Source organism: Brachyhypopomus gauderio, chromosome 1, assembly GCF_052324685.1.
Source record: "Brachyhypopomus gauderio isolate BG-103 chromosome 1, BGAUD_0.2, whole genome shotgun sequence".
NCBI classification, from domain to species: domain Eukaryota; kingdom Metazoa; phylum Chordata; class Actinopteri; order Gymnotiformes; family Hypopomidae; genus Brachyhypopomus; species Brachyhypopomus gauderio.
In genome coordinates, this window is record NC_135211.1 from 6,711,693 (window position 1) to 6,722,801 (window position 11,109).

Consider the following 11,109-nt stretch of genomic DNA (forward strand, 5'->3'; position numbering starts at 1 on the left):
TTGCCATGACAGCAGTCTGACTCTCTGCGTCCAGGAATAGTATAGCAAGAGGAAGAATCTTTTAGCATAACAAAATAATAAATCTTAATGTCATCCTGCCTGAGAGTAAACATTGTTTCTCCTGAACACAAAATAATGTGTCAGTTTGTGTTTTAGTAAACATGTATTTACCAATAGCTCTGTACACCCTACTGAATATGCATTGCTGACATTGGACATTTATGGAACGTTTAATTCTGTGCAATTGAGTCAATCGACACCATAATCAGGGCTTTAATGGTCAGGGTTTAGTTTCTGATCCTTAAACTTGGTCACTTCAGAGTCCGACAATCGTGATGTTCACCACAGCGGCAGGACTGACGGGTGTCGTCATCACCCTCGCTCTCATCCTCATGATCACCTCCTCCATGGAGGTGATACGCAGGTCCTACTTTGAGGTCTTCTGGTTCACACACCATCTATTCATCATCTTCTTCATTGGACTTGTACTGCACGGGATTGGGTGAGTGTCAACAGGATCTAGTCAGCACTGTCAGGGTCAGGATCTGGTCAGCACTGTCAGGGTTAGGATCTGGTCAGCACTGTCAGGGTCAGGATCTGGTCAGCACTGTCAGGGTCAGGATCTAGTGAGCACTGTCAGGGTCAGGATCTGGTCAGCACTGTCAGGGTCAGGATCTAGTGAGCACTGTCAGGGTCAGGATCTGGTCAGCACTGTCAGGGTCAGGATCTAGTGAGCACTGTCAGGGTCAGGATCTGGTCAGCACTGTCAGGGTCAGGATCTGGTCAGCACTGTCAGGGTCAGGATCTGGTCAGCACTGTCAGGGTCAGGATCTAGTGAGCACTGTCAGGGTCAGGATCTGGTCAGCACTGTCAGGGTCAGGATCTGGTCAGCGCTCTGGGGGTCAGCACTAGTGGGAAGGATTGAGTGTAATTAGTAATACTGTAATTGATGAGCTTTGTTTATAGTCTGATTAGTGTGACACAGTAAGCATATGTGTGTGTTGCAGTAATGGGCATGTGTCTTATGGGTGTGTGTGTTGTAGCAATGCACATGTGTGTTGCAGTAGTGGGTGTGTGTGTTGCAGTAATAGTCATGTGTGTTATGGCCGTGTGTGTTGCAGTAGTTGGTGAGTGTGTTGAAGTAGTGGGTGTGTGTGTTGCAGTAATGGGCATGTGTGTTGTCTCTCGTCAGACGCATTGTGCGAGGACAGTCCCCAGAGAGTTTATATCATCATGACCCGGAGAGGTGTCACCATGAGTTCGAGAAATGGGGCTCAGACCCACAATGCCCTGAGCCGGAATTCAGGGGCAATTTCCCAGGGGTAACCCACCTTTCAACTCCCTCATACATGGCCACATGACTCAAGTAAAGTATTCTGAGAACCAGCCACTGACAGGAAAGAGTCGCTGGAGTATAAACATGCAAAAACTTGACTTTAAATTCAGGGTCTTTATGTCTGCACATAATGGCTGAACCATGTAGATATCACAGTTCTCCTGAAGTTCTACCATCTCAAGGTTTCAAACATATGCTTGAATAGAATTATGTCTATCATGCATATGCTTAGTTCTATAACCCGTATTTATACTAGTATAAATGTGTGAGTAAAGCATATGATGTATGGTGAGGGCCAAAATTATTATCTGATAATTGGTAGCCAATTATCTGCCCTGTACATATTTACATGTTTAAGGTAACATTACATTTATTTACATTGTAGTGCACATGCAGTGTTGCAGTGTTATGTTAGTGTGTAGTGTTGCTTCACTAAGGTTCTGGTGGATAATCTGGTGTTGTATTTGATGTTGGAATCCCAGACGTGGAAGTGGGTTGTTGCTCCAATGTTCCTGTATCTGTGTGAGAGACTGGTGCGATTTTACCGATCCCAACAGAAGGTCGTCATCACCAAGGTCAGTGGCAAAAGATTGTTGTTTGTTGACTCTTGGGAATACATGCAGAGACTCACTTAAACAGCTCAATGTAGTAAAAACATGAGTGCACCTTAACTTACATCTCATTCACCTTACCTCACTCACCCCTTCATCATTCACCTTAACTCACACCTCACTCACCCCTTCATCATTCACCTTAACTCACACCTCACTCACCCCTTCATCATTCACCTTAACTCACATCTCATTCATCTTACCTCACTCACCCCTTCATCATTCACCTTAACTCACACCTCACTCACCCCTTCATCATTCACCTTAACTCACACCTCACGCACCCCTTCATCATTCACCTTAACTCACACCTCACTCACCCCTTCATCATTCACCTTAACTCACATCTCATTCATCTTACCTCACTCACCCCTTCATCATTCACCTTAACTCACACCTCACTCACCCCTTCATCATTCACCTTAACTCACACCTCACTCACCCCTTCATCATTCACCTTAACTCACACCTCACTCACCCCTTCATCATTCACCTTAACTCACACCTCATTCATCTTACCTCACTCACCCCTTCATCATTCATCTTAGCTCACACCTCACTCACCCCTTCATCATTCACCTTAACTCACACCTCACTCACCCCTTCATCATTCACCTTAACTCACACCTCACTCACCACTTCATCATTCACCTTAACTCACACCTCACTCACCCCTTCATCATTCACCTTAACTCACACCTCACTCACCCCTTCATCATTCACCTTAACTCACACCTCACTCACCCCTTCATCATTCACCTTAACTCACACCTCACTCACCCCTTCATCATTCACCTTAACTCACATCTCATTCACCTTACCTCACTCACCCCTTCACCATTCACCTTAACTCACACCTCACTCACCCCTTCACCATTCACCTTACCTCACACCTCACTCACCCCTTCATCATTCATTACCTCACTCACCCCTTCATCATTCACCCTAACTCACACCTCACTCACCCCTTCATCATTCACCTTAACTCACACCTCATTCACCCCTTCATCATTCACCTTACCTCACACCTCACTCACCCCTTCATCATTCACCTTAACTCACACCTCACTCACCCCTTCATCATTCACCTTAACTCACACCTCACTCACCTCTTCATCATTCATTACCTCATTCACCTCATCATCATTCACCTTATTCACACCTTCATCATTCACGTTACCTCATTCACCCCTTCATCTTTCACCTTACCTCACTCACCCCTTCATCATTCACCTTAACTCACACCTCACTCACCCCTTCATCATTCACCTTAACTCACACCTCATTCATCTTACCTCACTCACCCCTTCATCATTCACCTTAACTCACACCTCATTCATCTTACCTCACTCACCCCTTCATCATTCACCTTAACTCACACCTCACTCACCCCTTCATCATTCACCTTAACTCACACCTCACTCACCCCTTCATCATTCACCTTACCTCACACCTCACTCACCCCTTCATCATTCATTACCTCACTCACCCCTTCATCATTCACCTTAACTCACACCTCACTCACCCCTTCATCATTCACCTTAACTCACACCTCACTCACCCCTTCATCATTCACCTTAACTCACACCTCACTCACCCCTTCATCATTCACCTTAACTCACACCTCATTCATCTTACCTCACTCACCCCTTCATCATTCACTTTAACTCACACCTCATTCATCTTACCTCACTCACCCCTTCATCATTCACCTTAACTCACACCTCATTCATCTTACCTCACTCACCCCTTCATCATTCACCTTAACTCACACCTCACTCACCCCTTCATCATTCACCTTAACTCACACCTCACTCACCCCTTCATCATTCACCTTAACTCACACCTCACTCACCCCTTCATCATTCACCTTACCTCACACCTCACTCACCCCTTCATCATTCATTACCTCACTCACCCCTTCATCATTCACCTTAACTCACACCTCACTCACCCCTTCATCATTCACCTTAACTCACACCTCATTCATCTTACCTCACTCACCCCTTCATCATTCACCTTAACTCACACCTCATTCATCTTACCTCACTCACCCCTTCATCATTCACCTTAACTCACACCTCACTCACCCCTTCATCATTCACCTTAACTCACACCTCATTCATCTTACCTCACTCACCCCTTCATCATTCACTTTAACTCACACCTCATTCATCTTACCTCACTCACCCCTTCATCATTCACCTTAACTCACACCTCACTCACCCCTCCATCATCCACCTTAACTCACACCTCACTCACCCCTCCATCATTCACCTTAACTCACACCTCACTCACCCCTTCATCATTCACCTTAACTCACACCTCACTCAGCCCTTCATCATTCACCTTAACTCACACCTCATTCATCTTACCTCACTCACCCCTTCATCATTCACCTTAACTCACACCTCACTCACCCCTTCATCATTCACCTTAACTCACACCTCACTCACCCCTTCATCATTCACCTTAACTCACACCTCACTCAGCCCTTCATCATTCACCTTAACTCACACCTCATTCATCTTACCTCACTCACCCCTTCATCATTCACCTTAACTCACACCTCACTCACCCCTTCATCATTCACCTTAACTCACACCTCACTCACCCCTTCATCATTCACCTTAACTCACACCTCATTCACCCCTTCATCATTCACCTTACCTCACACCTCACTCACCCCTTCATCATTCATTACCTCACTCACCCCTTCATCATTCACCTTAACTCACACCTCACTCACCCCTTCATCATTCACCTTAACTCACACCTCACTCACCCCTTCATCACTCATTACCTCATTCACCTTATTCACCCCTTCATCATTCACGTTACCTCATTCACCCCTTCATCTTTCACCTTACCTCACTCACCCCTTCATCATTCACCTTAACTCACACCTCACTCACCCCTTCACCATTCACCTTAGCTCACTCATCCCTTCATCATTCAGCTTACCTCATTCACCCCTTCATCATTCACCATCATTCATCATTCTATCGCCTTGGGCTTGCTCATTAGGGATCTGGACCCATACGATTGTAAAGCTGATTTGTGACAACATGTGTTGTGAAAAGCGCTATATAAATAAATTTGACTTTGACTTTGACCTTACTCACCCCTTCATCATTCACCTTATCTCACTCACCCCTTCATTATTCATTCACATTACCTCACTCACCCCTTCATCATTCACCTTAACTCACTCACTTTCCACTTTATCATTTGCCTCTATTAGGTGGTGATGCACCCGTCCAAAACCCTGGAGCTGCAGATGAAGAAGAAGGGCTTTAAGATGGAGGTGGGCCAGTATATCTTCATGCAGTGCCCGTCCATCTCTCAGCTGGAGTGGCACCCCTTCACCTTGACCTCTGCCCCCGAGGAGGACCACTTCAGCGTGCACATCCGCCTGCAGGGGGACTGGACCGAGGCGCTGTACATAGCATGTGGAGGTGACAGGACCGCGGTGCAGGACGCCTGGGAACTACCCAGGTTAGAGCCCACAACACCGCCACACACGGGGCATCAGGTCAGACCCGCCACACACGGGGCGTCAGGTCAGACCCGCCACACACGGGGCATCAGGTCAGACCCGCAACACATGGGGCATCTGGTCAGACCCGCCACACACGGGGCATCAGGTCAGACCCGCAACACACGGGGCATCAGGTCAGACCCGCCACACGGGGCGTCAGGTCAGACCCGCAACACAAGGGGCGTCAGGTCCGACCCACAACGCACGGGGCGTCAGGTCAGCAGAATCCACATCAGTCTCCTAAACCAGGTGGTAAGATATGGAGCTCTACTGGGTTCAAGACCTCCTGAAAACACCTGACCTGCTCTCACACTGGCCAGTCACTGTCAGACCCAGATCACACAAGAATAACAGTTTTTTGCATAAATATAAATCTACTGCCGTCAATGCGGACATAATAGAATAGAATTTATATAAAACAGAATAGAACAGAACATAGAATATTTTATATGTTACAGTTGAGTGAACTTAGAAAAACACTTATTGAAATGTTCCTTCTGGTAAGTAACTCCACATAAGTGCAAATGTCTGAACAGGAAAAACATCTTGCACGAATCAGCCTTAATACTGATGAAATGTTAAATGAATTCTTTACATTACATGTAAATGTAACTTTTCCTTTACTTTGCTGAAATGTATGGATACACAAGCTTTTGCTTGACTCTCACTTTTAACAGGGAATGGCTCACCGTGGGGCTTGATTCTTGTTTCTGCATTTGCTTTGCGTGTTCTAGCCCTGTTTAGTGCCCTATTCTATATCCTAAAAATGAAACTGGAAAAGAATAGAAAACACAAGGCACATCTTTTGACTGGAGAGGGCTCACGACACCAGAGGCGGCGTGTGTGTGTGTGTGTGTGTGTGTGTGTGTGTGTGTGTGTGTGTGAAGAACAGAGCAAGCGTAACGTTTCTCTCCTATATTCGGGACATTTCGGGGCTAACAAATTTACCTCAGAAGGTGACTTTCTGTTCCCTGGCCAAAACAAGCTTGGGTTAGGCCTCTATAATATTCGAGCCCAATATTCACACACTTCCGTGTGGAGTTGCCCGGGCCAACGGCATGTGCTGTATTGGCAAGACGTGGCCGTGTAGTGGGAAAGTACGAACGTCTGAAAGGGGATGTGGTCCAGCTGTTCTGAGGTCTGAAAAGCAGAAGTGTGGACTAGCAGGTGGATGTGAACAGGAGGAAGCCCTAAGGGTCAGGGTTAAGGGGGAGGAGCTACAGGCCTCAGTGAGCAGGAGGCAGTTCTGGGGGAGGAGTTACATCATGCCACTTTCATCACTGCTAATGCCTCCTTCTTCTCCTACGAAATGTTAATGATCTGCACATAAAATGGATGGTATAACAACCTGAAGTCTGACTCTCAGCATTTGCATGTGTGGTGGGCGTGTCCAGGATCGGAGTGGATGGCCCGTTTGGCACAGCCAGCGAGGACGTCTTCCGCTACGAGGTGGTCATGCTGGTGGGAGCAGGTATTGGAGTAACGCCCTTTGCCTCCATCCTCAAGTCCGTGTGGTACAAACACGTGCACGAACAGGCCAACGTGTTCACCAAGAAGGTGAGGGTCACCTACGGCTGCTGGCACGTAGGTGTTTATGCCACGGAGCAAACTCATTATGGGTCTTCAATATCTGTGAATGAGAATGTTTGCATTTCACAGTCAATCCAAATGCTGTTAAATTAATGATGCAAATCATTAAACCATCAGAGTTAATCTATCAGATGGGTTAAACTGTTATAGGCTCTAAACTGTTATACGGGGAAAACCATTAAACTGTTAAACGATTAGACAGTTCAACCGTTATATGGATTAAACCTGGATAAATCAAACCATTATAATTAAACCATTAAACTGTTAAATCATTATAGATTTATATTATTAGATGGCATAAACCATTAGGGGCTCTAAACTATTAGATGGACTATTAGAAGGTTTAATCCAGTAATCCAGTGAAAACACCAAACTGTGCAGTGCTTTGTCTCGATAGACCCCGAATGTGACCTCCCTGTCCCACAGCACGTGCTCTTCCATTGATGTTATGCAGAACTGGTGACCTGCGGACGACTGACTTCTCTGAACTTTGACCCCTTCCAGATCTATTTCTACTGGCTGTGCAGGGAGACACAGGCGTTTGAGTGGTTTGCCGACCTGCTGCAGTCTCTGGAGCGCCAAATGACCGCAAAGAACATGAACCACTTCCTCACGTACAACATTTACCTCACGCGCTGGAGGGACACGGAGGTGCCCGCCACACCCGTCACGAGACAAAAAACACACCAGATTACGAATATGGTTCCCACAAAAAAAAAAGAAAAAACCTTTCTTCTTCCCTGACTGTGTGTGAGCGGAGGTGACACCTTGTGTCTTTGTGTCCCTTAACGTAGGCCGCGCACTTCCGAGTCCACCATGAAGCAGAGAAAGATCCCATAACCGGCCTCAAGCAGAAGACTCTGTACGGCAAGCCCAACTGGGACATGGAGTTCAGCACTATTGCCACCAATCACCCTGGGTATGTGCGCTTGTGTGCGACCGCGTCACCATATCCATCCGCCCTGGCCGCTTGTACGGGGCGGCATACGCAGTGTTGACATGAAATTTCTCGTTCCCTCCCTCAGGAGTAAAGTGGGCGTGTTTCTGTGTGGGCCCGCCCTCCTGGCCAAAGACTTGGCCAAGCAGTGTCACAAGCAGTCACAGGCTGGAGCTGAATTTATATTCAACAAAGAAAACTTCTGATCGACTGTCACATGCTTCTATGTCACTGCTTTAAAAGATGCAGAGCGAACCATTATAGACCATGTGATCTGCTCAAGTGAAAGGAGCAGAGATGTTTAAACACCCCCACACACCAGTGCACAAAGGTATAAGAACATTGTTTTCTTGCATTGCTCATGAACCTGAAGACTGTCTATACAGATTGTCCTCAAAATGACAGCAGCTGTACCGCTGTACCCCAATCTGCACTGGTGTTTTTATTTCATTAGTTCTTAATGATGTGATGCAGTCATTTATGTCAAATTAATTAAGTACTTTCATATGACCTGCTATGCTTTGATAGTCTCCATCTGTGACTTTATTTTGGGCACGTCTCTTGCAGGGGAGAAAGAGGAAGCGTTTTTATTATTGCACAGCCGAAATGTCGCTTCCCTGCTGTCAAATTGTGAAATTGCATGTCTATGTTGCAGAAGTGCATGTAGAAATTGCATTCAGGGGCTTTTTATAAACAGTTCTTCTTTCTTCTTCTTTCATGTGTCTGCTGGTGGTAGACGCACTGTGGGTGTACTGAACTTCTAAATGATGACCATTAATGTGCTTCCACATGTTAGAGTCATGGATTTATTTTGCTTTTTACAAAAAAGTGCTGCTGTCAGATACGAGGCCGACAACCATAAAATGTTGCACCAGTAAATTACACAAATCATTTTAATTTCCAAGCATTCATAAATACAGAAGAAAAAAAACATAGCAATGAAAATTTGCATTAATTTGTGGTTACAGTTGCCTTGTTCGCAGTCACATATACGCTGTACCCCGTAACGTACTGTGAAATAGCCAATACATATTTTTTAAGGGTAGTAGTAGATTAATGTTTTCTGTCTTTGACAAACATTTCTTAACTGTTGTTTTACGTGGTCTATCTATTGCTTATGTTCCAAGATCGTAGAACTTCCAAAGGTGTGCTACAAAATTTCCATGAAGTTGAAACTGCAGTTAAATACAAACATCAAGGTTGAAATATAAGAGATGAGAACTTGATATCTGCATGTGTTTGCATTTAGGGCTAATGGTATGTGGTCAGACTGTAATAACATCATGAATAACACAATGAAAGCTGCATCAGCAGAGGTCGGAGTGGCTCAAGCATGACTCACCACAAACTCAAATGTGTCCTAGTCGAACAAAAAGGTACTAAGTAATTATTATATACTGTACATAACTGCAAGCCTTCTACACAAAACGAATTGAGTCAAAAAATAATTAAACGACAACTGCAGCGCCAAAGACAAGCAGTTCGGTACAATTTGAAGTTTACAAAGCGGGCGAGCGTTAACACACTGCACAGGTTTGTCAGTGTGATGAGTAGATGGCGCCCTCTGGTGTCTGAATGTGTGTATTGGTCTGAAAGGGTGCCGCTGGCTCTCATTGCTGGCTTAGAGAGCAATAGCGACGGCAAACACGCTCACCACACAGTACATGGTGCGGTTCTCCCATCTGACCGTGCAGCTTCCTGTGGAATGAACGAATGGTTGAATCGTGTTATGGTTGTACTGGACTTTGTTCTGTGGGATCCAATTACTACAGAACTAAATTTCACAGCAACGTTTAAGCCATTTGGGCACAAGTGCTACAGAAATAAATACAGAGCTGTACCCCACTGATGTGATGCACAATGCAGCCACGTAACTCACCGTCAGTGGTCGTGTCCCAGTAACAGGAGTTTGCTGTGTGAAGACCAGCACCACTCTTCTGCATTATAGCACAGTTAACTGGAGCACACACACACACACACACACAGTTCAGAGAACAGGAAAACGTATAAAAGTTATATGTAAAGCGGAGAGGGGTCACCTTACCAATGTACTTGAATGGTTTTCCCTGTTTCACCAAGTGAGTGAGTGAATGCTCCACTATGCTTGCTGTCCACTGGTTTATGTTATTCTGGTTGTAGTCCACACCACCTATAACACCTTCAATACACTGGGCAACACACACACACACACACACACACACACACACACGGCAACTTAAAGCTTCAGGAATGAGTTCCACACGCACGTTCAACACGAATCACCACAACTTACTGGGGACAGAAGCACCAGATGACCTGCTACAATAAGACCTACAGCAGACATTTGAAATACAATATGAACTCAAATGAAACACCAGAATGCAGGTTTCTCTCAGGTTCTCCTCCAGTGTGGTGGGTGAGGTGACCTACCTCTTTAACGGCGTTACTGGCTTCATCTGGACTGAAGGCCACCTGGACAGAGAATGAGGAGGAAATGTCACACAAACCCCCACAACAACCCTTCCTATCGTAACCAAGTACTTTAAAAACCAGGCAAAACCAGGTCAAACCAGGTTCGGTTCTGAACCATGACAGCAAAACCTTTACTTGTTTTATAGCTGCTAGGTGCAGATCTGTGTAGGTTCACATAGAAACATTATCTGACCACACCTAGAAATGTCTATTGTATAAGACTGCACCAGACCTGTACACCAGTACTCACTTGAACCCAGTTCTGGTGACTAGTTCTCACTAAAAGCCCAGTTGTGGTGGTAAACCTGTCCTGTAACTCCTGGTTCTGTACGTGTCTGTCTGGGCATCAGGGAGTTTACTGTAGCTACATTTGATCTGCCCAGTTAGCTTATCAGCTAACCACAGCTGGATAGCGTAACGTTGTTTTTCAATTAAGACTACATTTATATCTTAACAATAATAAATACCTCATCTCCAGAATGGTACTCCTCCATATTTCTGTCAGAGATTATTAAATGAGTAAAGTGTCCGACTCTTTGAAAGAACACAGCCTCCCACTGATTGATCTAAGCTAAGCTGCTAGCTTCGAGTTCCTTTGCTGGCTTGACGGCAACAACCAAGTCGCTCGCAGCCTCGGCGTCCA

General features: G+C 45.5%; 2 protein-coding genes across 3 annotated transcripts in view; one reads left to right on the forward strand and one right to left on the reverse strand.

Moving 5' to 3' along the window:
- The window catches only part of cybb (cytochrome b-245, beta polypeptide (chronic granulomatous disease)), a 13,796-nt gene extending 4,349 nt beyond the window's left edge, over positions 1 to 9,447 (forward strand). For both annotated transcript variants that reach the window (XM_076970229.1, XM_076970313.1), the window contains 8 exons: positions 321 to 502; positions 1,193 to 1,322; positions 1,819 to 1,911; positions 5,192 to 5,445; positions 6,883 to 7,045; positions 7,583 to 7,729; positions 7,873 to 7,997; positions 8,104 to 9,447. In XM_076970229.1, coding sequence (XP_076826344.1) covers positions 321 to 502; positions 1,193 to 1,322; positions 1,819 to 1,911; positions 5,192 to 5,445; positions 6,883 to 7,045; positions 7,583 to 7,729; positions 7,873 to 7,997; positions 8,104 to 8,221 — 1,212 coding nt within the window. In that variant the 3' untranslated portion in view covers positions 8,222 to 9,447. The remainder of the gene's footprint in view (positions 1 to 320; positions 503 to 1,192; positions 1,323 to 1,818; positions 1,912 to 5,191; positions 5,446 to 6,882; positions 7,046 to 7,582; positions 7,730 to 7,872; positions 7,998 to 8,103) is intronic.
- dynlt3 (dynein light chain Tctex-type 3) lies at positions 8,880 to 11,108 on the reverse strand. Its single transcript, XM_076970925.1, has 5 exons — positions 10,934 to 11,108; positions 10,425 to 10,466; positions 10,060 to 10,183; positions 9,895 to 9,972; positions 8,880 to 9,713 (listed from the first exon to the last, which is right to left on the reverse strand). Exons 1-5 carry the CDS (start codon positions 10,958 to 10,960, stop codon positions 9,637 to 9,639), a joined length of 348 nt encoding a protein of 115 aa, XP_076827040.1. The 5' UTR covers positions 10,961 to 11,108; the 3' UTR covers positions 8,880 to 9,636.
- Position 11,109: the final 1 nt, after the last annotated feature.

What these genes read in the sequence shown, in the direction of transcription:
- dynlt3 (XM_076970925.1), bottom strand. Translation starts at nt 10,960, where the DNA reads ATGGAGGAGTACCATTCTGGAGATGAG. An exon ending in CCAGTAACGCCGTTAAAGAG is followed by an intron (nt 10,184 to 10,424) that starts GTAGGTCACCTC and finishes TGTGTTGCCCAG; the next exon opens with TGTATTGAAGGTGTTATAGG. An exon ending in CTGGGACACGACCACTGACG is followed by an intron (nt 9,714 to 9,894) that starts GTGAGTTACGTG and finishes TTCATTCCACAG; the next exon opens with GAAGCTGCACGGTCAGATGG.